This window comes from Orbicella franksi, chromosome 3 (genome assembly GCF_964199315.1).
Source record: "Orbicella franksi chromosome 3, jaOrbFran1.1, whole genome shotgun sequence".
Taxonomy (NCBI): Eukaryota; Metazoa; Cnidaria; class Anthozoa; order Scleractinia; family Merulinidae; genus Orbicella; species Orbicella franksi.
Window position 1 is genome coordinate 9,550,396 of NC_138147.1, and position 25,641 is coordinate 9,576,036.

General features: G+C 39.8%; 1 protein-coding gene across 1 annotated transcript; it reads right to left on the reverse strand.

Moving 5' to 3' along the window:
• Positions 1-3,150: 3,150 nt before the first annotated feature.
• LOC145482301 (uncharacterized) lies at positions 3,151-25,422 on the reverse strand. The gene is made up of 10 exons (XM_081460961.1): positions 24,966-25,422; positions 14,875-15,215; positions 13,224-13,503; positions 12,433-12,763; positions 11,982-12,175; positions 10,007-10,336; positions 8,277-9,132; positions 6,858-7,043; positions 5,517-5,692; positions 3,151-3,490 (listed from the first exon to the last, which is right to left on the reverse strand). The coding sequence occupies exons 1-10, from the start codon at positions 25,400-25,402 to the stop codon at positions 3,151-3,153; spliced, it is 3,471 nt and encodes a 1,156-aa protein (XP_081317087.1). The 5' UTR covers positions 25,403-25,422.
• Between the last annotated feature and the right edge of the window lie 219 nt (positions 25,423-25,641).

Sequence of the window (25,641 nt, forward strand, 5' to 3'; positions counted from 1 at the left end):
TGATCGTCATTACGATTTGCTAGCTCAACGAAATATTGCGCAGATTTTTTATTTATGTATGCACCTTCGCATTTGCGACTTAATAAGTTCTCATTTTAATTTTTCACTATTATAAAGTATTGACAGGTCAAATGAACCAACAATAGAGCCAGCTGCCGAATTAACATCAAGCAATCTACTGTCATTTCATATGGTTTACTTCATCAGTTTACGTTACTGTATTCTTTTATTCAACTATTTCGTTAAAACGAACTTTCTTTTCCAGAAAGTCTCGTTGGTTGATTCTTGTCTTAAATCGCGTGTTTTGGTCATTTTTCTTTTTAATTTCGTGACAACCGTGAATTAGAGCACCTAATGAGTAAGCATACATTAGCAGAAATTGGTTAATTTATTCTCAGCGTATTGTTAGATTAATTGTTTAAAGAGCTGAAATTGTCGAATATGCAGGACATAAAACCATATCCGTTTCGTTGAGAAATGCTAGTTGAAATATTGGCCATTAAATCTATCCTTACTATTTCAGCCGTACACACGTCTTTGCCTTGCAATTTATCTTATTCATATTTCGTTTAGTTAATTAAAATCTGCACGAATAAGAGAGTCTCAATGCGGTTAACAGTTAGCAGTACAACGGAACAAAAATGAAGCCATAGTAAAAATTGTGTTTTTATTTTGCTTTTGAAAGTTACATTAGCCTACAATTCCTAAAATTAAATAATATCTTTTTCCGTCCCAGAATGATCCTAAGACCTTAAGTATGTTTTAAAGATGTCAACATAAATTGAAAACAATCTGGTAGTTACCGTAAGGAAAACAAATTTAACGCAAGCCGTAAAAAGCTAAAATAGTAAGCCGTAAAAGCCACCACCCGATAGAGACGCACAAATGAAGATATTGTTTAATTACTGATAAAGGAACATTGTCTAAATCTCCCTTAAGTATACATCTATGAATATTTAAAACAGGAACTCGTTTCACACATCATGTACTGACGTTCCTGTGAACGACTCTTTTAATTGTTCTCTAGGGAACGAATAAAAGTTAGCTTTGTAACTAAGAGGCCTTAACTTTAAGCTGCTACATACAACGCGTTTTTTAGATCCTCAAGATACAATGTTTTCCTACTTACTGCGGTTTGTTCAAGATGTTGTAGCGCGTCTTGGTTTTCATTTTGTGTATGCGTGTGACTCTATAGCTAACGATCAGTTTAACTAAGCTCCCCTCTTTTATTTACTTGTCCCATTGGTTATTTCTCTCCCTCTTTTTATTATCTACTTTATTATACTTTCGGCTGTGAAGATGTCTTCCACTCATTACAAAGTTTCTTTTGTTCAGAGCAGAACTAAAATCGTTTTCTGCGCATGGATTCACTAAAGGCTAGAGTAATACGGGAGTAAATTGTGGATTTTACTATGTATTTAGCTCTTATTAACCGAGCTGGAGGTCTGTATGGGAGAATCTTGACCGAGGTCGTGAGTACAGACCGAACGCAGTGAGGTCTGTACACACGACCGAGGTCAAGATTCTCCCATACAGACCGACTTAGTTCGGTTAATAAGATGTTTATTATATGGCAAAGAAGGAAACTTTTAAAATTCTTTTAATGTAACTGGTTTACTGACATTTTGCTTGCGAACGGCGATGAGCTTAACTTAAACCTGCCGAAATTTGTCCGTCCTCTTTACTTTTTTTTTTGTCATCAGGCTTTTTGGCACTTCCATGAATGATTGAGAAGAAAATAAAAGAAAATGGTGAACATTTTTGTATTTTAGTTTGCTACTTTGTCAATGCAAAATGAAACCGGTCTAGATGCCACTCTAGATGGGAAAATCTAGACCGCGGTCAATATCGATTTCAGCCAATTAAATTCGTGAATTCGGTAGTTCCCAGTCCTTGTGAGAGACAGCCATATAATAAATGATATTATAAGAAGTAGCTGACTGTGGATTATATTGTTATTTTATTGCTAACTTCACTTAGCTTAAAAATTTCTTATTTAATTGTAATTAACACAGCTTTAATGTAAATCAGTGGTTAACTGTTTGAATTCTGTGGTCGTCATTCATTGAGACGTTATCTCAGGAAATTAATGGGAAAGGAAGCATTCGAAGTCGGATCAGTATATACGCTTTTCATGGATAGTATACTTTTCGATGTCCTCTATTGTAACAAGTAAATCGCTCATTTCCCCTCTAAAAAAGTGAATCTCTCAGTTCCTACAGTGTAAGGAATGCGACTAATTTTTGCTTATGCGACGTATATCTTTTTGTAGAACGTGTACATTTTTGTAGAACCAACAAAGACCATTGACTGTTTTCAATTCACCAGTACTTTTTGTTGTACTGTAAGCACTATAAACCAAAGAACCTATCGTGAAGAACCTATTTGCTCCTACATTTACTTCCCTTTTTTCGCTTGTATATTTACCTTTCGTGCGTATATATGACGGAGATGCATGTCAACTCCACACTTGAGGTTTTACTTAAGTTTGAAAAAGAAATTGAATCCGTGAAGCTTAAACTTTAAGTAGCTTTTCATTCATACCTCATACAAATGTTGTTGTCAGTGTCACTTTTTTTTTTTCTCTACACATATCCTTAAGTTATGTATTAACACTAGTTTACTTTTGCTCTTGAAACCGACAGAGCAGGAGGAAATAGAGATTTCCCTTTTAAAGCGAGGGTGGTTTGGATCGGTCACGTGCTCGTTAGAGAAATCAAACTATCTAAAGGTGCTCTCAGATGGACAGCAGGAGATAAAAGGAAAAGAGGCCGTTCCAAATCGAGCTGGGGGAGGCAGAACGTCAGACCCAAAACCTTAATTAACCAGGAGCAGGAGAGACGAGAGATAGAGGAATCTTAATTGTCGATACCCTCTGCGCCACTTAGCATATAAAGGAGAGATGATAATGACTACCCCAAGGGTGTCAGCTGACGAGAAGTTCGACTGTAGTGCTAGAACAACAACAACAAAAATAGCTATGGCATTGTTATATAAGAAACCGTATCACGGATTACTGTGAGTGCTACCTTTTTGGTGAACAAATGCATGAGAAACCAGTAAACCTAACTGCGACGATACACTTCGTCTCCCTTATGACTGTTGCTACGCAACGGGTGAAGCTTACAAGCGACCTCAGTAAGCGTTGTCTTATGTTGCCAAAGCCACGTTCGGGCCATCTGTTGGCTCTTCGCTCAGTTCCTCTACTGTTTCAAAGGACGATTGATGCCTTCCATCTGTATCATCTGTACCATCTGCAGTCCAGCTAGCTCTCTCGATATCTTCTGGCAGCTGAAAATTAGGGTTAATTGATAGTGCTAGGCTTCTGAGCAACTTGTTCTGCGCCTCCAGCATATTCACAACTGACTTGATCCTCTTCTTGTTCTTTATCATCCCCTCTCGTAGCTCAGTGAGTTCAGTTGGTTTGTTGTCCTCAGCCAATGGCTCTGGAGCGGCTTCAGCATATCGTGCTTGTAGCCACTCCATTACTCTGCAAATTAAGTGGAACAAGAATAAATATACGGGCCAGCACTTGCCAGACCTAGGAGGGGGGCTCGGGGGGCTCTGGCACCTCCTTAGGTTTGGGTAAAAAAAAAAAAAAAGAAATCACAGAAGGAGGAAAAGCCAGCAGGGCAAGCAAAGCTAAACTAATTGTTTAACCTCGTGCAAAGTAATTAGTCAAGAAAATCTTAAAAGTTGTTGTCACTGACTTAAAAATCTTAAAATAGACGTTTCGGCTAAAATACTTTAACCTTCTTCAGTGATGAAATGAATGTTAATGGCGTCTAAATGTGAATGAGATGTTTATAAGAATGTGAGGAACTCGCTAGGGATTAATTTAGCATTTTGTAAATGTCTGGAATATGCGCGTGGTGATTAATCGAGTTCGGTTCGCGAATGGAATGCCACGCTTCCAAGAACAATCTACGCGACCACAAGGGACAGCGGTCTATGACCTTGACATTATTAAAATCAAATTCGTGGTTGTTTTTCATACAGTGTTGCGCCAAAAGAGAGTTCTTGTCACATGTGAGGACGGCTCTTTTATGTTCTTTTGTTGTGGATCTCAGTGCTCTGGATGTTTGGTCTTGATCGAATTTGTCCTTCGGTTTCTTCAAGATCGAACCAACCGTCTTGACGGGTTTATGAGCAACATTTACGTCGAATTGTCCCAAAGTTCTTGCAATTTTTTTTTTCCAGAGGTTCCTTGAAAATATGGCAAAGTAACAAAGCCTCTGTGGTTTTGAAGCTGATTATTTTGGGGCTGATTTAATGCTTTAGGTGGTTTGGTTCTTTAGCAGCTTTTTAAGAATTGGTCCGTGTAACCATTGGTTTTGAGCGCGTCCACCACGTGTTGTACTTCGGATTTTTTGTCTTCGTCAGTCGACGGAATATTCTTTGCTCTGTCAAGAAGGGTTCAAAGCCTCAGAGGCTTTGTTACTTTGCCATATTTTCAAGGAATCTCTGAAAAAAAAAATTGCAAGAACTGGTGTCGTGTATAAAATCAATTGTAAAAACTGTGAAAAACTTTACATCGGTCAAACATCCAGAGCACTGAGATCCACAACAAAAGAACATAAAAGAGCCGTCCTCACATGTGACAAGAACTCTCTTTTGGCGCAACACTGTATGAAAAACAACCACGAATTTGATTTTAATAATGTCAAGGTCATAGACCGCTGTCCCTTGTGGTCGCGTAGATTGTTCTTGGAAGCGTGGCATTCCATTCGCGAACCGAACTCAATTAATGACCACGCGCATATTCCAGACATTCAGACAAAATGCTAAATTAATCCCTAGCGAGTTCCTCACATTCTTATAAACATCTCATTTGCATTAAGACGCCATTAACATTCATTTCATCACTGAAGAAGGTTATAGTATTTTAGCCGAAACGTCTATTTTAAGATTTTTAAGTCAGTGACAACAACTTTTAAGATTTTATTACTATGCCTGACTACAACTACAGTATAATTAGTCAAGATTTATTTTTGTTCTCTTCCTCTCGTGGTCTTCTGAAAATTTATACTTCACTGATCATAAGCCAAAACAAGGCAATTGACGGCCTTTAAGGGTAGAATTAAGTTTTAAAAATGACCATTCAAGCTATGGATCCTTTTCGGCAGTTTCGGCAGAACTGAACGTCATAGCCGTTGAAAAATGGCGACGTCTGCTTTATAAAAGCAAACAAATACAAAGACACCCAACCAAAAAAACGAAAACAGTCGAAGAAAGAAAAAGCAAGCTTAAGCAAAGAGGAAAATACAAGAAAAAGAGGTACTTCTATTATGGTATCAAAGTCATGCACCTTGGACAAATCTATTTTGAAAGGGTTCCGATGAGGTACTTTACAATTCCGAATGTTTTCTTTCTTAGCACCTTTGGACTGTTCAAGATATATATAATGAATTGAGGATCGAATCCTGTGCAATCTCAGTCTGTTCAAAGATACGAAAGCTTCAAATTATTCAGATTCAAAGCCTTCGCACATTCCAAAATGCAAAGGGAACACGTACCTGTGATGTACGGGTTGCTTATTAGGCTTGAAATCATAAACCTCTTCGTAAAAAGGTCGGGTGATGAAACCTGGGTAGGAGTCTTCTATTTCAACATGATACTGAATCTGCAGAGCAAGTCTCTTGATTGTGGCTAACTTTTTAATTTTCTCGGTATCTCCAACGGCCAGACCAACCTGTAAAAAAACATTGTTTAAGTGTCAAGGTATTTAGCACTGCTGTGCTAACTGGTGAAAATTTAAGGGCCCATTAGCTGCCGACCTTTTCGAACCGTTGATAAGGAAAAGGCCACGCCCATGGTCATGTGACTACATCTGAAAAATGCAAAGGCTCCCAAGAATGTTACCTTAGCGGAATTTTTTCCTTGATTTAATAATTTAACTTCTTTATTATGCTATGCATAAATTTTGAGAGAATTTCAAAATTCGTAATTTTCTGAAAAAAGCATGATTTTACAAAAGAAATGCATAGCTTTGTTTCCAACATTGGCTTAAATCGTAACTCGTCGAAAAAAGCTAGATTTAATGAAAAACCGCATTTTTTTTAGCTTTTAAACAAACCGGAAGTGCCCGCGATACCTATCTGTAGTTATCCTATCAGCGCATGCTCAGTTCACACTACCAGTGGCTCGATAAGATCAAACGAAACACACGAAACCCACACAGACATGGTTTTGTTTTTTCTTTTGCGCTTGTCTTTCTGTTTTTTCTCCTAGTTTGTTTTTGCTTGTATTGTTTTACCTTGCACTTTGTGAAACTCAAATAAAAGACAGCTAAAATTTAACCGAATGTGCAAGTTGTTGAATTGTTTAAATTTTTCCGCGTCCAGGCTTACGCAAGCAACTGGAAGTTAAATTTTACTTCCTTAACAACGTACGCGAGCGCGCGCATGAATCGGTTAATGGGCCCTTAAATTGAGAAACAAACTTGTAAATAAAACTAAAAACTTTTCAAGAATTCTTGCTGCTTGGAGGCTGATGAGTTAACTACTTAAAAGTTGGACATGGAGGAGTTGAATTCGAGAACCTGCGAACACAGATCCCTTAAGCGGTAGAAGGAGGAATTTCCCCTTAAGAAAATTACAGAAAGTATGGCACGGCTCACCAATCCCTTGAAAGAACACACACTGGTCATAGTAATCATGCCTTTGAAATCTACCCAAATTCTAATTGGCAGAGAGAGTGCAACAAAAATAACTAATTCATCGAATCCAAAACGTATAACAGAAACACAAGGCTTTTGGTAAAGTGCATCTTTATGAGTCGTTTGAGCCTTCCGTGAACAATGGTACATTTTGCTTGATACGCTTATTGATCATAACATGAAAAGGATGTTCTCTTACCAAGAGATTCATCAGTCCGACGCTCAACAAAAACACGCACAAAAAGAGAAATGTGTATGCCACTGATGGAAATGGATTATACGGATCTTGGTTTTTATACAGTTCAACGAAGTCTGTGAAGCCTAGCTCTCCAACCGTCATAACCAACACACGAAGAGTGGAAAGAGGCACGGTGCGGAACGAAGCCTGCAATAAAAATATATTGAAACAAGAATGAGGCCAAGAATTAATATTTATCGTGGCTTCTCTAGTAATTAACTAATAATCGTATAGTAGTTTCCCTGGAACGTGGGTGGGACGAACGTTTAGTCTTTTCTCTTTGTTTTTAGTTCTAGCATGGCCATGTGATAGTTACCAATATGGGAGGAAGGAGTCACAATTGTTGCTAAGTTCGAAAAGTCATTCATAACCTTAAATTGTCCTCATGTTCCTCTCACCCGGCTATTTATCCAAAAAAAAAAAAAAAAAAAAAAAGTAAGTGCCGTTAATGGCCGGGTCGCGTAATGGCTAGTGCATGCTATGGACTTTGTCTCCATGTTGTCTTTCGTGTCTTCCATGGACTGTTTCTGTTGTCTTTCTAGCGACTCTCATCTTGTCTATGAGACCCTACCAAAGTAATTCAGTAGGTATACTGGTAAATGGTCAAAGAAATAAATGTATGAGTGGCAGGAAGTGGTGCGATTTGCTACAGGCAAGCATCTCATCGGAAGTAACTCAGTCAAACTCCATAATTAGATGCATACACATGTTACTATTCAGGTGTAACTATTAAACGAATTAATACTGCTCAGCGTGGGATTTTTCAGTTTCCTTGAGATGGTTAAACACGGGTTTCTCAATATTTCATAGTTGGTTACAGATGGCACTTTAGAAGAAGGGGCATTGCATATTTTCATCTTTCCTTCTGAAAATGAACTGCGGAAAGCAAAATCAGTTATTAAAACTAGTGGGCCAAAATTGCCATTGATTTTATTTTGTGCATCTGGGCTGATTGCCTAAAACACCCGCTTATTCGTATTAGTCAGAACAGATTGGAGGAGAGAGACGACGAACCAAAACTTCAAACTAACAAAATACGCCTAGAATTCAATGAAATAGCGCTCAAAACGTGACAGCTGGAGCTTACAGTTTTGCCTTAGGAAGAGATAGTAAGAGTTTTTGCTAAGTTACCTGGATGGGATGCTAGTCCATCGCATATTAAGAATGAATATTGTCGATTGTTTTTTAGTCGAGTTGTCAGTGCGGATTGATGCTGCTGGGTGATGCTTAGCCGCCAAGAGCAACAACAGGATGACCCCAACCAGCACTAGATCCAAGACCGCTCGATTCGAATCAAACGCATTAACAATCTGACTATTTCCCAATAAGGCCAATCGGTAACCGCTGTTCATCATATCTTATCTTTTTTATAACCTTTACCTGCTCCTTAAATAGAATGTAAAAGACCAGTGCAAATCCCAGGACGAGGAAAACGAATACCACCATCACTTGGACAACAGTCTTGATCACTTCAGTATACATTGAGATATAAGTGCCAAACAGTCGATATCTTCTAAGGAACAGCATCATGTTCGTATAGCACACAAAAATCGCCACAGCCAAGGGAATCGTGGGTGAGTCGCTGTCAGCAACTGGCCAGATCGTGCTACTGAGGTAAAAGATCCAGCGAAGGTAATTGGAAGTGTCCTTGAAATACCTCCAACGCTGTATGTATATATGAAAAAATTCTTTGCATACGTGCAATATGAAGAAAACCAAGAAAATGATTGGCACTGATTTCCCAAAGGCAGAATCCTTGTAATAAATATGTGCTTCTCCATATGTGTTCATCTCTAGTAGCCCATCAGTGTCATTTTGTAGTCTAGAAAGTCCAATTACACCGGAGACTCCCCTTTGTTGGACAACAAATATGCTCAGGGAAAGCAGCAAGATGAAATATGTGGCAAAATCGCCGAAAAATCCGAACTTTCCCAACGTGCTCCATTTCCTTTCGTTGAATTTCAGTGTGAGAGGATGAAGAAGGAGCCGCTCGCGTTGATGCTTGATCATCGTTTTAACCGTAGAGAACCTTTTGTTGCAGTCCTTTACCTCTGGACCAGGATCCAAATACTTAAAGTCGTACGTGATTGTGTATTCTGGGTCGGTAGTATTGAGGTGTGGAGAATATTGCACACATTGAGTCAGCGCGACTTCGGCCGCTTCGGGGAAATTTTCAACCAGGAGTGAGATTGAAGTCTGCCCAGTTTTAGTGTTGTAGTTTTTAATTTCCACCCACCTTGAAACAAAAGAAGGAAATGGGTTTGACCTATAATGCTGAAACTAAAGATCTACTTTTTCTATAAACGTTTGAACGAGCTTGGTCAGTTCCTAAGGATCACGATGAAGAAAACATTTTTGCATTGGTTAACGACTTACATATTGTGTTGTTAGTAAGTAAGTAAGTAACTTATTTAACCAGGGTTACCCATTCAGCAACGAGGCTGGTATTCATAGGGGCGGAATAAAGATATGTACAATCTATAAGATCTGAAAAATTAAGTACAATTTAGAAATTTAAAATTTATAAATTGGCGGTTATATCGAAGTAGGCTTTAACAAGGAGGAGATGTCAGTCTAATACGATCATTTCAACTATAGAGCAATTTTAGGAAAATCGTATTTGTGGACTTGTACATGCCGATGTAAAAAACAAAACAAAAAACAAAAAAAAAACCTTCTTTGAGCCAATTGTAAAGAATTTTGATGCATAAATATGAAACCACAAGCGTCCCCAGCTCACGTTTCGAGAAAAGCGAAAAATCAATTCCCTGGGTACGCACGTATCCATTCATGAAAGCGTCAGGCGTTGTGTGAGGCTGAACTGACGCGGTGTTAGGTTACACGCGGAACCGTTGAGAATTTGAGCGCGTTATAACAAGTTGTATGGGGAATAAAATATCGTCGATTCAGAACACTAGATATTCCGAAATATGAACATTTTACAAGTAAGATTATTGAAACTCTCCCCTTGTGCGTCCCTTGTAGTTTTTGGTGGTCACTACCGTTTTGGGCTTTCTCTGCTATCTGATTGTTATTCCCTTCGTCTCTTTTTTTTTGGACAGGAAGATCTTCTGATGTTATTTCTTAAATTACTCACAGCAGCAACTAACCTTTTGTGTTTCACAATTGTCATGGCAACATCAGAAGATCCTGCCTTCGCTGCTATTTCTAAACAACCGTTTCCTTCTTTGTTGCAAAGCATCAAACTTGCTCCGCAGTCCAAAAGTAGACGAACTATAGCTGCATGGCCCTGTCCACAAGCCACGTGTAATGCACTGTCACCATCTGTATCTTGGAGGTCGACAGAAGCTTTGAAATCAAGCAGAATCTTAGCGCATTGTAGATTGTTTTTCTGAACAGACCACATCAAAGCTGTTCGGGAGTTGTTATCTTTACTGTCTACTTCTGCACCCAAGTTAAGAAGTGTCTCACAAGCTTTTCTGTGAAAAAAACAAAATGCCTTTTGCTGATTAATATTGAACCATTCAAAAATTTAAAGACCCTCGTCTTTGCGCGTTAGTTACATTTTTTAATTTAAGAGCGCCTTTTTTAAGGAAAATTTAATTACCCGTGCATTTTCGTTGATTTTTGAGGTTTCAAATAAAGAATGTTTGGCTCGCATGACTGACTTTTAAACTGTGTATAATTTTGAAATCTAACAACACATTTTTTTTCTTACTTTCTCAAAGGGGCCTCAAATTAAACCTCGGGCGCACAAGCGAGGGGTGGGCGAGGGACAGAAATTTAATCTGGATCTTCGTCTTGTCCACTTTTTTGAGCTGCACTGCAAAATTAGCACCTCTGTCACATTTCGTTATCACTGTCACTAAACGTTTTCATCAATCCAAACGTTATTCATTCTCGGACTTTCTTAGAAATTCAAGTTGGCACATGTTATGACGTCAAATGATAATATCTTAATATCTTGAGATATATTATGGCAAAGAATACCCAAGAAGAGGTCCTAACCTACCCCATACCAGCTTTACCGTACCAATTAGTTTATGAACAAAGAATTTCTTGAGTGATGCATGGAAGCATCGCTATGATGGGAGCAGAAACATACTTAGAAAAGGAATACTAATTAGCTCTTATTAACCGAACAGGGGGTCTGTATGGGAGAATATTAACCGAGGTCGTGAGTACAGACCGAACACAGTAAGGTCTGTACATATGCACGACCGAGGTCAAGAGTCTTCCATGCAGACGACTTAACTCGGTTAATAAGATGTTCATTATGTGGCAAACAAGAAACATTTAATTCGTTTAATGTAACTGGTTTGCACTAACTGACATTTTGCTTGCGAAGGATGATGACCTGAACTTGATTCTGCCAAATTCTGCTCGTCCTCTTTACTTTTCCTTTCTCATCAGGCTTTTTGACACTTCAATATAAAGGGAAATATCAACTCTAAAAATATCGCGGCGTTTTCTGATCTGACCGCGAAAATTACAAAAATTCATCAGCGCGCTTATAATTGATTCAAAGATTTTAAGGAAAACGACCAATTTTTTAAGTTTAAAAGACATGTTTCGACAGAACTTCTGTCATCTTCAGTTGAATGAATGACTACAAAGCAAGTTGAATAATAAGTAGGCAAAAATGCTAATGAAGACAAATAGTAACAACAGAACGTGAAACGGTGTAAATTAAAAGGATAATTTTAGATTTACATGGTGTAATTGCTGATTGAGGCAAGGTAGTTCTTTTTGAATATGGATAGCCTCCTTTATCTTGAGTTGAAAGCTGGTAGTGGCGTGATCTAAAATATGAAGCAGTCTATTGAACACAATGAGCGACAACGTTCAGAATTCTGAAGATGTTTGAAGATGTGAGAGGCCCTATCAACGGCTAAGTGCTCACGTACGCGTGTGGAAAAATGTCGGGAGGTTTCGCCGACATAACAGGCATTACAGCCCGCACATGTAAACTTGTAAACCACACGTGAACGAAGCCCGCCGGGGATAGGGTCTTTCACACCAAAAAGGTTACCTATCTTAAAGGAAGAAAAAATTAATTTGATGTCTAAATCATTACAATAGCGCTTGATTGATTCACAAATGATGGAATCAAATGGGTTTTACCGTTGACCTTTCCTGGCAGCACTGTGCAAAGGTGTTCGTCCACGTTCGTCTCGTTCGTTAACGCCCGGCATCTGCCTTGCCAATACCTCAACGTGTTTAGATGAGGAAGATTCTGAAGCTAGATGAAGAGGTGTTTTTTGATTCTCATCTCGATATGACAGATGCTTCTGTCTGGATAAGACCAGCTCTAAGATCTAGCAAACGGAAAAAATCAATCACACAAAGGTAACTCATCTCAGTATTTTTCGTGCCAAAAGCTATTTACGTTGATTTAACTTCCTCTCTCTTTTCTGTCAAATGAAATGAAATAATAAGTGAAACTGGTAGACGTGCAATGAAACTGAAGGAACGTGAGAATCCGAAGTTCTTTTAGTAATCTTCTTTTAATCTTTTCGAGAAAAATTGCCGCTAGTGTTGACACATATCTTACAACTTTACATCAACGTTTTACTTTTATATCTTTTGACTTGGCAGCGTAGTGCAAAGGAACCCTATCCCACAAATCCACTTTGTATAAATTTGTTGTCCCAGGGCGACTCTCTAAAAGCATCGCAAGCATCTTTAACTGCTCATTTTCCACCGCGACATGAACACAGGTTTTCATGAGCAAATCGGTTGCATTTACGTCAGCACCAAGTTTGAGGAGAACCCTGGCCGAGCCAACATGCCCTGCCGCAACGGCGTTCAGGAATGGCGACCGTCCCTCGCCATCATGTGTGTTCACTTTGGCTCCATTTTTAACAAGAAGTGAAATAAGTTTGGTGTGGTTAAACCGAGCAGCCCTAGAAACCAATGTACAAAGAAACAAAAATGTTAGAATAACATGGATGATTGAAACAACTAGGGGTATGGCTCAGTTTTGCCTCTGAAAGTGATTTGTCTATCGCAGAGTACCTCCTGGAAATATTTCCCTGCAGGTTAAGCTTTGGTGAAGACTCGTTCCTGAGGGCAAAGAAAGAGCACGAAAGGCTTTTTGGAGTGCGGTGCAATCAGAGATTTTCTGTTAGGACTTAATTGACTTACTTAATTCCTTTACTCCTTTGGGATTATAGGGCCAGAAAAGGGTTTGCTAAGAGTGTAGCTTATTTGCGTTCTTGTCATGAACTAATTATCAAACTTCACGAATCACCGAATTACAAAACAAACCCAATCGAAGAAAAGCTTTAAAAAACTAGAGTACATGCAGTACTATAAACTACCTACAATCTGGAATATATCTTTGTTCCTTTTAACAACTCGTACCAGTGAAGCGGTGCTTTGGAATCCCCGTCTTTCATGTTCACATCGGCTCCTCGTGATATCAGCAACTCCACCATCTCAAGATTCCCTTTAGTGGCCGCCATGTGAAGTGGAGTGGTTTCTTTAGATTTCCTAGTGTTGACGTCTGCGCCATGGTCAAGGCACAGTTCAGCAGTCTTGACATCGTTATTCAATGCAGCCATGTGCAAAACTGTGTTATCCTGCAAGTCCTTGTTATCTAGCAGCTGCTTTAATTCAGTCTTGTCGACATCTCTGTCTGCGGCTGTCAAAGAGAGGAAATATAGTACAAGACGTACCTCAATGACGGCAAATATGCGTGTGTCACTCATAACTAGATACAAAACGGCTGAATTAACAACGTTTAGTTTTAAGGTGGCAATGTGTACAATGATGCTGTGCACTGATCCAACGAGAATCAGTAGTTGTTATATGCAAGATTAAGTACAGTCACATACTTCACAAAATATTGGGTTCTGATAGGCTGAGACGGGTGCAGCTTTCTGGTAATACGGAAGCAATAAAAAAGGTTACTAGAGTGCAAAGTCGTCTTTTTAAGGGAAATTGCATCGACGTTTGCACGAAGAAATTTGAAGACTATAAAACGATTACCCCAGGTGTTTCATAAAGATCGATTGCGGAAGATCACTTCAATGATGATGGCCAATTATAATTAGCACCCTACAAAAGACTTCTCAAGATCATTAGAAGACCCCGCAGACTTTCCAGGAATTCTCAAGATTTTCCACAAATGTCCGGAAATTTACCATGTTTGTCGACGATAATCGAATCGCCAAAGACTCAACTGAAGGTACTGTCAAGATAATCAAAGTGTCGTGTCTTTTCCCGCCAATAATAATAATTTTTTTATGTATTCCGTTGTTTCTTTTGATCACTTTTTCTTTTGATTGAGAGTTCAGTCACGAAATTTTAAGCTTTTCTTTTCTCGTCCTTTTGTCGGGTTGTTTCGAAGTATTCTCGAGCTTAACTGTTGGGGCTGGGGTTGTCCGTGAATCGAATGAGCAGAGGTTGAGTATTCTGCTTGTGGAGCGCTGAATGGACCGATCGGCGACACTAAAGAACGACAAAGAACTAGAGGTTTGTGACCGCTCTCGTGTTTTCGATTTACGCACACCACACAAAACACTTTGTCAAGATAATTAAGGCATCTCAGAATGGGCCAGTTTTTAAACCATGAACTAAACAAAGGTAATTAATATAGCAAATTACTTAATACCTTATACTTCGGGAAACCATTACATGCATCATCCGGTTTCTATGCTGTATTTCCTGTAGCTTTAAGCAACTGGGACATCACTAGAGAGCAGCGCAAAAAGACTGCGAGAGCTAGAAAAAAAGGAAGTTGTACGGCGTGGAAAAGCAAAAGAACACGTTCTTTCACTCCTTGAGCCATACCTCTCCTATGTTTTTTTCGCTCCGCGTTTTTCAGCTTGAGGTCAATTTGGCTCAAACTCAATATTCCTTATCAAATTATATTCTTTCACAGTTAACGGGGGAAAATTACGAAAAAAAAAACGGCATTTGATATGGGATAGGGTACGACTGATAGACTAATTCGATCACTGATCACTTGGCTAATACAACCACTTCTGTGCAGTCATATCTATTTTCTAACCTCGGTTTAGTATCATTGTTGCCACCTGTGAATGACCATTAAGAATGGCGTTGAGTAGAGGAGTCGTGTTGGCTGCCGTAACCGCCTTGATGTCTGATCCTTTGTCCAGTAGAAGCTGGCAAACTCTGCTTTGTCCTTCACTGCAAGCCATGTGCAACGCTGTTTTTCCAGAACTATCCCTGACATCGACTTTGACTTTCGGGTGCTCTAACAGAACTTTAACGATCTGGTCGTTTCCTCTGCGCGCTGCAAAGTGCAATGGAGTGCTTCCCTTTGTGCCTTTGATTGAAGGGTCGGCACCCCCTTGTAAAAGAGTGTCAACGGTGGAGAGACCATTGAACCTACAACATATGTACAAAGAAAGGGTTTACATGTCATAAAAACAACTAGAAACATTGTCAAAATGGCGTTGAGATATCGTTTGGAATAACCTTGCCAGAAAGTTAAAAAATTCTTAAAATTAGACAGTTCGCAGTCTCCTTTTCTTTCGGGATTATGAGTCGTGAAGAATTAATCTAAAAATGAGATTGTGATGTGACGAGACATGGGCACAGCACGCACGTCCTAACTCTTTCTAATCCTTTCCAACCTTTTGCATTCGCCAAGCACTCATCGGACCGTAACAGAAGGACCAATTGCCAGCAGTCTTTCTGAAAATCATCTGGAATCATTTTACTTACGGAATATATAAAAAAAAAAAGCTGGGGGGGATAAAAGATGCGTTGTCTTCCCCTTCCCCTTGAAAAAAAATAAACAACAACAACAACAACAAACAAAAACAAAAACAGAATAAATAAAGAGCATAGCAATTTTATCGAAACATCATGTGCTGGTCTCAACCATTGCATGACAACCACTGCATGACGATCGATGACTACGCTCGCCATACGAGAGGTTTTGCTGTACACCTGTCCACCACGGGGGTCACCACGGGATACGTGAACTATGTAAAGTATTCTTTCAGTTTAATAAGACTTCTTCTTTACTATTCTGTAGCATGCATGTCTAAAAAACTATAACATTCAAAATGGCGATCCCGTAAACACACACCCCAAAACGAGCACCTAATTATTAAAGGCGGGAACCGAAACGGATACATTACATTTCTCTTATCACAAAATGAACGGAATAAACAGTTAAAACAATCAATTGCGCTCAAGAGTGTTTTTCGCAATTGGTTTATAAGTCAGGTCTCACAGGTGACTTCACACCTCGACCGGATCGGGTGACGTATAGTTCATTACAAGCATCCGGGCTCTGTGGATAGGCTGTGGGCTTCTGGTTAAGCTTCGGTTCTGATTCTGTCTCCTCAACACTTTTCGTGACCTTCCGAAGAGGATGTAGAAGTTTCTGGTTTGTCACCTTGTCCCCTTGGATTTTCTTTTGCGCATAGGGATCTTGTTGTCAATAAGTGACGTCTGTACCTGCGATACTCACTCACGATATAACCTCGGGGTGCTATGTGGCCCAGCTTCCAATATCCTGACTTGGTTTGGGTAAGAACTTCTTCGTCACTTGCAAGGGGTTTCAGCTCTCTAGCTCCGTGATTATAGTAACGCCTTTGAGTGGCCTGTGTTTGCTCCATTCTGTCTCCAGCAAGTTCAGGATGTACAACGTTTAGTCTGAGTTGGTTGCTCGTGGTGCTGCATTTTAATAAACTCAGGTATGGATCTCTTTTCTCCAACCTGGCCTTCTTCAGGAGCGGTTTTGCAGTGTGAACGGATGTGGGACTGCTTGTGACGTGGCTGAAATCCCAATCACTGGTGAACCGAGCAAATCCCTGTACGGAAAATTGGGGGCCGTTGTCCGACACTACTTTTTCAGGGATGCCGTGTCTTTCAAAGGTGGCTTTCATCTGCCGAGCTAGTCGTGCTGGGCATCCGTTCTTTCCAATTCTACTGTAGTGGTGGACTACAATCAGATAATGTTCACTGCCAAGTTCACACAAATTAGTTGCGACGTTTTGCCATGAACGATCATTGGTTCCTTGGAGTTGGACGTATGATGTTCAGTGCAGGCTGAACAATTTGAGATAACGACTGCTCGTGCGGGGCCAAAACACGACCTCCTTAGCTCGATTTTGTGACTTTACCATGCCCATGTGTCGGTCCTGTGTGGATTCTTTTCTGAGCGCCGAGGGAATGACTATTCTTCCTCCTTTGAACACTAAGCCTTCCATCACCGAAAGCTTTTCCCTGTAGTTCCAGAGGGGCTTTACTGACGATGGGCAAGTGCTTCTGTCGTTTGGCCATCCCTCTCTGATGACTGCAATTAACCGTTGCATGTCAGGGTCACATGTCGTAATAGCTTGTGGGTCTGACATCTTTTGATCGGAGACAGGTAGGCTCGCCAGAACCAGATGTACTTGAGCATCGAAAGCTCCATATCTGTAATCGGTTTCTCTAAGGTGCAGCCGTGAGAACTGTCAGCTACCGGAATTTCTTTCCCCGGCTTGTGGCGAGCATATTTCTGAAGGAGTGGTATCACTCTTTGCAGTCGGGCTGGGGCTGCAGACAAAGGGTTTCTCAGAATTGCCTCTAGGGGCTTGTGATCTGTGGTTACTTCAACACGTCTTCCATAACTGTATTGATGGAAGCGCTCAGTGCCGAATACTATTGCATACATCTCCTTTCCTGTTTGTACATACTTCCTGTTCTGTGGGACTTACGGAATTTGACGAGTCAACAACAGGTTTTTCTTCCTGCAAGAGCACAGCACCAAGACCGTGTTTGGATGCGTCCACTTATAGTGTGACCTCCTTGTCTACATAGTAGTATGCCAGAGTTCCAGCAGATATCATCAACTTCATGTAATTGAAGGCAGTGTCTTGTGTACAATCACATAAAAACACAGAGTCTTTCTTTAGCAGGCTTCTTATGGGTGCAGTGGTATCTGTCAGGTTTGGTGTGAATTTAGCCAGATAGCTGACCGTCCCGAGTACGATCTCGAGTTCTTGTCTGTTTCTTGGTGGCTTCATCTCTTGCATGGCTGCAACTTTCCTGGGATCTGGCTGTACTCCTTCGTTGGATAGCACATTGTTATTATTACATTACATTATCATTACTTTTATTATTATTATTATTATTATTATTATTATTATTATTAAGTAACTCACTTGGCTTGCTCTCAAAACACATTTATCAGTGTGGCCACTTGATCCCGACCTCTCTTGTACGCTCTAGGACTTTCCTTAGGTTCTTGTCGTGCTCTTCCTTAGGTTCTTGTCGTGCTCTTCCTTAGATGATCCCCAAGCGAGCATGCCATCAATGATGGATTTGAAGCCTTCAATGCCTTCAAATGCCATGTCCATGGCCTTCTAGAACACCTAATGTGCAAAGTGTATGCGGAATGGTATTCTGGTGAAGCGATAACGCCCAAATGGCGTGTTGAACGTGGTTAGGAAAGAACTTTCTTCATCAAGTTTTATCTGCCACCAACCGGACGTGGAGTCTAGGACACTAAAATACCTTGCACCTGACAACATTAGGGTCAGTTCCTGCAATGTCCGTAGAGGATAATGTTCGCGCTTAACAGCACAGTTAAAATCTCTTAGATCTAAACACACTCGCAAGGTACCTGTGCGTTGCGTTTCCGGTGTTGCAATTGAGTTGACCCAGTCAATGGGCTCCGTGACCTTTGCTATGACTTGCAGGGCTTCCATTCTGTTTAATTCTTTTTCAGCTTGTCTCTGAGAGCTATTGGGATTTTGCGAGGAGGGTGAATCACAGGTTCGACGTCAGGTTTGACTTGGATTGGGCACTTTCCCGGAAACGATCCTAGCCCTTACACCAATATATCTCTGTACTCAGTTTTAAATTTGTCTCCTAGATTTTTGGAGACAGTGTAAATGTTTTCCCTTTCCTCAATAGAGGGTATTAGCTGGATAAGATTTAGTGATACACATGAGGATAATCCCAGTATTGAGGATACTTGAGTGGACACTATAATTGATGGTGCCCCTGTGTTCCCTTGTATGAGCAAGCTAAAGTGCGTTTCCCCTCTACCTTGAGAGGTTTGCCACCATAGCCAAACAGCCTTTGCCGCGTGCTCTCCAGATCATTACACTCAAGTTTTTGAAACAAATGCATGTAAAAGAATGACATCCACTTGGGCTCCAGTGTCAAGTTTGAAACTTATCAGCGTCTCCTTACTTCCGATCTCAATGTTCACAAACACTTGATTGATCTCGTTAACATCTTCCGAGGTAGATTCAACAAAAAAACTGTCACTTACTTGGTAGGGGTTGTCAATTGCTGGTCTCTTGTTCATATTGTCGAAGTGTTTTGCTTTCTTGCCCTTTAGGCAAGTTTTTCCCATGGCTGGGAATGAATCTTGTGCGGGAGTCCTTCCGTATCTACCACATGTACCTCGCTGTTGTACCTTTGGGGGCTCCTTTCTGGATCGTTGATCTCCTTTGACACTGTGTACGACTTCATCGGTTGCCTCCATTGACTTAACTTGTGATTGCGACATTCCATATGTTCGGGCGATGTCTATGGCCTTGCCCAGGGTCAGATCTTTGCCTTCGTTGAGTAACTTTTCTCGAATTTTGCAAGAGATTGTTCCAAAGACAATTCTGCCACGAATCATTTCATCGAAATCCTTAAAGGAAAATTCTCTCACCGGAAGCTATGGTCCGTCACAAACTGTTCTAGACTATTCTTCCCAACTGTACTTGTACTCTCTTGTTAAACTTGTAGCGGGAAAATACTGGCTTGCATTTTGGCTTCACATGATTCGCAAATCTTTCAAAATATGTCTTAAGCTTCTTTTTATCTTCATCAGTAACATCGCTCCACGTGTTGGCGATATCTCGGCCTTTTTCTCCACACCATATCAGCAAATAATTGCACTTTTCTTCTTCATTCTTTGACGCGAGCGAACACTGAACATGAGTTCCACGTGTTGTCGGAAACGCTTCCAGCGTTCTGGTAAGTTCTCGGATTCCAAGTCCAACTGAGGACTCCGTACTCTGGCTAAATCCTTGCCTGAGGATTTATCACGATTCTGACACAATGTAAAGCATTCTTTCAGTTTAATATGACTTCTTCGTTACTATTGTGTAGCATGTCTCAAAAACTACAACAGTCAAAATGGCGGTCCCGTAAACACAGGCCAACACGAGGCGCACATAATTGTTGAAGGCGGGAACCGAAATGCATACATTTCAGACTGTAATGTCAATGAAATTTGTACTGGTTAAAATAACCCAAGTTAATCTGTCAACACTCGCACCGCCTCAACAACAAATCGTGGTCAATGCTTTTTAACAATTCCAAGTGATAGCGTAACTAGAGGGAGTTATAGCAGTGATCAGATTCAAATGAGCGCTCGGTCGGTCGTTGATCATCCATCAACTTTTAGGGGTAATTCTGCTGACCAGTGTATTCCTTGAGAGGGGCGTCACTTGCTCGAACATTGTGAACAAAATGGCTGCTTAAGCGAAGAACTGGTCGATCTTTCGAGTCCTTGGAGTCGTACAAGTGCTACCAGTTTAAAGACTATCTGGTGTAAAACAAAGGTGGGTGTATAATTCGATAGCCTTTTCACGTTCCCGAAAATCATGTGCGAGGGTCTTACACTAGAATTAACAAATTGACGTCAAAGTAGCTGTGGACCGCACTACCTTGACAACGTTATAACGGGATTCATTCTCAATAACAGGGAAGACGCATGAAAAACTGACGTCAGATGTCAAATTGTCCGCCCTCGTTCGTTGACGTATCGCCTAAATTGTAAATTCATCTGTCTGTCCGCTTACTGACAATGAAATTTAGCTATTAAGCGAGCTAGAGTTTCTGCAGTTATTGTAAAAAAAGTGTTTTTCTTCCGTGTGTTATTTGAAATGTCCATACTGTCTCATTTTAATTCTTATATAATAACATTACTTTTATGGCTGCACCATTTTCGAAGGCCTACTGTACATATATGCAAGCTCGGGAGAAAAAAAAAAGTTCCCTCCCAAGGATCTGAAACCGCGACCTTTGCATTACCACATCTGAAATCTTACAACTTCACCAACTTGCGACTGATGAATTATCTACGAAGAAGTCACAGATAGTCAGGAATCGCTGGTTGATCATGATCAACGACCTTCAGAACAGCATTCGACTCGCTAGGGTAATTCTAAAGGCGAGGAGACGAAAAATAAAATGTGGATTTTGCCTCATTTGATAGAATTTAAGTTGATTATCGTTATTCATCTATAAAGTGCTGTGTACATAACACATTCAGTTTTTTGTTAGAACTATTCACATTACGTTATCAGTAGTTGTCTACCTTTCTAGATCTGTCGAGGGTCGATGGTCGAGGGTCGAGGGTCATGGGTAATATTTGTTATTAAATGGTACGGTTTTCTTTTGAGGTTTTTTCACTCTTTGCGGTAGGCTCGATTTCCGCCGCTCAGTCGAGTCCGGACCAAATGCTCCTCCCCGATTTGGTGAAATGTCCGCTAACATTATCGAGTGTCACGCAGTCGCTTTTCCGCGGTCATCTTTCGCGAACTTTAGCTTTATTGTTGAATATTCCTTACTCGTTTCGTTTCAGCCCACATGTTATTTATCCGCTGCTTACCTGGTTTTCTGGCCGACTTGCTGATCTCCGAAAGGGGATATTACATTAATAAATTCTAGCATTTAATTATATCTACAGAATCAATTTTTAATTTCGCAATTAATTCTCTTTGTAATGATAAAAATGTTTTTTATTTATTTCTTTTATTACCGATCAAAAACTCCGCCGTTAATTAACTGCGAAATATTTTCTCTCCATGATAGGAAGGACCGAAAACTTCGCCGTTTAATAATTGCAAAATATTTCCTCTGTAGAAAGGAAAGGTCCCGAAACTTCACAATTTAATAACTTCGAAATATTTTCTTTATCTCTGTTTATTTAGAACTGAAATGGACAAAAATCGTCGCAGCTTAATATCTGCGAAATATTCTCTCTGTATATAATATAATCGGCCGAAAACTTCGCCAATTAATAATTGCGAAACATTTCTTCTGTACAATAGAGAGGAACATAAACTTCGCCGTTAGCTAACTGCGAAATATTATCTCCGTATAAAGGACCATAAATAAAGCAATTTAAACTGCGAAATACCTTCTCTGTATAATAGAGAGGACCCTAAACTTCGCCGGTTAATAACTGCGACATATTTCCTCTGTACAATAGAAGGAACCAATAACTTCGCCGTTTAATAGCTGCGAAACATCTCCTTTGTATAATAGAAGGGACCATAACCTTCGCCGTTTAAGAACTGCGAAATAGATCCTCTGTGTAATAGAAGGGACCAAAAACTTCGCCGTTTAATAACTGCGAAATATTATCTCTGTATAGAAGAAAGGTCCGAAAACTTTGCAATTTAATAAATGCGAAATATTATCTCTGTTCATTGAAAGGGATCAAAATCTTCGCAGTTTAATATCTTCGAAATATTCTCTCTGCATAACGTAAGGGGCCATAACCTTCGCCGTTTAATAACTGCGAAATATATCCTCTGTATAATAGAAGGGACCAAAAACTTCGCCGTTTAAGAACTGCGAAGTATTATCTCTGTATAAAAGAAAGGTCCGAAAACTTTGCAATTTAATTACTGCGAAATATTATCTCTGTTTATTGAATGGGATCAAAATCTTCGCAGTTTAATATCTTCGAAATATTCTCTCTGCATAACGTAAGGGGCCAAAAACTTCGCCGTTTAATAACTTCGAAATATATTGCCTCTGTATAATAGGAAGGACCAAAACCTTCGCCGTTAAATAATTGCAAAATATTTCCTCTCTATAATAGAAGGGACCAAAAACTTCGCCGTTTAATAACTTCGAAATATTTCCTCTGTATAATAGAAGGGACCAAAAACATCGCCGTTTAATAACTGTGAAATATTCCCTCTGAATAATAGAAAAGACCAATAACTTCGTCGTTTCATAACTTCGAAATTATGTCCTCGGTATAATAGAATGGACCAAAAACTTCGCCGTTTAACTGACTGCGAAATGTTATCTCTGTATAAAGAAAGGTCCAAAAAATTCGCAATTTCATAACTGCAAAATATTATCTCTGTTTATTGAAAGGGACCAAAATCTTCGCAGTTAAATGTCTGCGCAATATTCTCTATGTATAGTGTAAGGGGCCAAAAACCTCGCCGTTTTATAACTGCGAGATATTTCTATGTAAGACCCGCTGCGCCGAAGGAGTTTCACTCTGAAAACACATAAAATGTTTCCCGTCCACACTGCGCTGGAAGAATAACCAGTAATTTTGGATTTGTTTTAAGAAAACTAAGTTAGGGAAATCACATGATTTTTTATTCGAAGAGCTCCATTTTCAAAATGTTTTCATAACGGAAAGTTGGCGTTTTCAAACTTCTTCGGTTTGAAGAGCGTTTTCGAAAAGCTCCGTTTTCTTGACGGATTCTGCAACCGCTATTTCAGAGGTATTTGAAAACGTAACAAAAATGCACCCTTCGTTTCAAAGTGGCTAGAAACTCAGGCAGAGAGACTTCCGTTGAGTGGCCAAACTGACACGCAAGTTTCCTCGCAAGTCAACTCACGGATACTTGTGACTAATTGCGTTTAGTGCACGTTAAAGGTGTACGGTAATCTTAAGGCCGCTTACTGTACCTCTCTGGGGCAGATCATTATGAATGCTTTAGATAATAATCTGCGAGCAGATATGTAGTCAGTTAATGACCATTGAAGGCAGCTGGTAGCAGCTTAAGGCTCATAACTTTTGATGGATCGATAATACCATCTTCTATTAACTAGTGTCAAAAACCTTGTCATTATTCAATGTTAAAAAAATTGCGTTTCAAGAAGATGATCAGCGTAACGTGTTGAATGACTATGTTTCAGAGTGTTATATTAGCATACACTGTTATGAGAAGGTAGTATCCATCTGTAAAATATGGAACACAGCGTTAACTTCCAAAAAGAAAAGAAAGAAAAAAAAATAGGCCTTCGTGGTTCACGTTCTCCATGCAACGCGGACATTTCAACTTATTGTTTTGCAGAGGACTGCATATGTACCAATGCGAGCGCGCACGTACATAGCCATTGTATTGCTCACTAAAAACCTTTTTTTAGCGACATTTTTTTGACGTTGCATTTTTACATGCAGTTTTCTTGTAAATATACTTCATTTTTTTGCCATGTAATGATAGTGTTCGTAACCCTGTCCGAATAAAGATTATGCATAGAAAATATTCCCATTTATTAAACATGTTAAACGGCGAAGATTTTGGTCCCATCAAATATACAGACAAATTATTTCGCAGCTATTAAACGGTCCTTTCTATTATACAGAGGTCATATTTCGCAGTTATTGAACGGCGAAGTTTTGGTTCTTTCTGTTATACAGAGGAGATATTTTGAAGTTATTAGACGGCGAAGTTATTGGTCCCTTCTATTATACAGGGGGAACATTTCGCAGTTGTTAAACGGCGGAGTTTTTGGTCCTTTCTAGTATACAGAGGAAATATTTCGCAGTTATTAAACGGCGAAGTTTCTGCGGTCCTTTCTATTATACAGAGAGAATATTTTGCAGTTATTAAAGTGCGAAATCTATGGTCCTTTCTATTATACAGAGAGAGTATTTCGCATTCATTAAAGTGCGAAATCTAGGGTCCTTTCTATTATACAGAGGAAATATTTCGCAGTTATTGAACTGGTTATATATGTAATTCTTCGAGTCATATAATTTCAAAAAATATATTCTCTCTATAGAGTTCATTAAGTACAAAATTTGCATTTGTCAAACTACCGCTCGATGGATATTATATTTATAAAAATTTTGCATTTACTTACTGCTCATGTTTCCCAACACGTTTATTGTTTTTATTCAGTGGAAGGGAAAAAACGGTAATGGCAAACGAATCCCCAAAACGGTAGAGACCACCAAAAATCACAATAGAGACACAAGGGGCTATAGTTAACAGCTTTTAAGCCATCGACTATAAGCCTTACCCTTTTTCTTGAACGGGGTACATCGTGACCAAAACCAAAAGGAAACTGAATTTACTGGGGTTTGACTTTAACCTCTTTGTTACAAAAAAGAGTTTTATTTTCTGAAGAAAAATTCTAACACACCTGGCAGCTAAATGAAGGGGTGTCCACCGGTATTCACTTGTGCCAATGTTAACATCCGCTCCATGTTCCAGCAGAGACTTCACGATTCTGTGTAAGTTGTATCGAGCTGCGACATGAATAAGCGCAAAGCCATGTCTTTCTGTCTTATCGATATCTTGTTTGTTCATGTTGCTGAGTTCTTCTTCGACGAACTCCAACTCGTCTTCACGGATTGCTTCCAATACCTTCAGAGTATGAGCCGAAACGGGGGTTGTGACTTCGCTCGTTTCCTGAGAATAGACAAAAGTTGGAGGACGTTTTGTGTCGGGCTCGAACTCTACCCGTAAGGCCTGTAACTCGCATTCACCAGTTTCTATCTGGTTCTTCTTGAACCTAAGGGGATTCCAACTTGAATCGTATCCTTTTGGCCCCCGTTGCGTTGTATTTTCGTCCGACATTTTTCTTTCTTGCTTCGCGTTTTGTGCGTGACAGCAACTAATAGTTCTAGCGGACAACAAAAAATATGTTAGAGAGGCGAGCTTACGTGGATGATTAGTATGCAGTGGCAATTGCATAGATTAGCAAAGTTGTCATATGATATCGACCAGACGATCACATCAAATGCCAGTCGTCAGTCCATTTGTTTCGAGGAGGGCGCCAATCAGCTAATAGCTACTCTTGTATTCGTGTTCCTGTT

Coding starts and splice junctions, on each gene's coding strand:
- LOC145482301 (XM_081460961.1), bottom strand. CDS start 25,402: ATGTCGGACGAAAATACAACGCAACGGGGGCCAAAAGGATACGATTCA. Junction 13,504..14,874: donor AACAATGATACTAAACCGAG/GTTAGAAAATAG, acceptor TCTCTTTGACAG/CCGCAGACAGAGATGTCGAC. Junction 12,764..13,223: donor TCCAAAGCACCGCTTCACTG/GTACGAGTTGTT, acceptor ATTGGTTTCTAG/GGCTGCTCGGTTTAACCACA.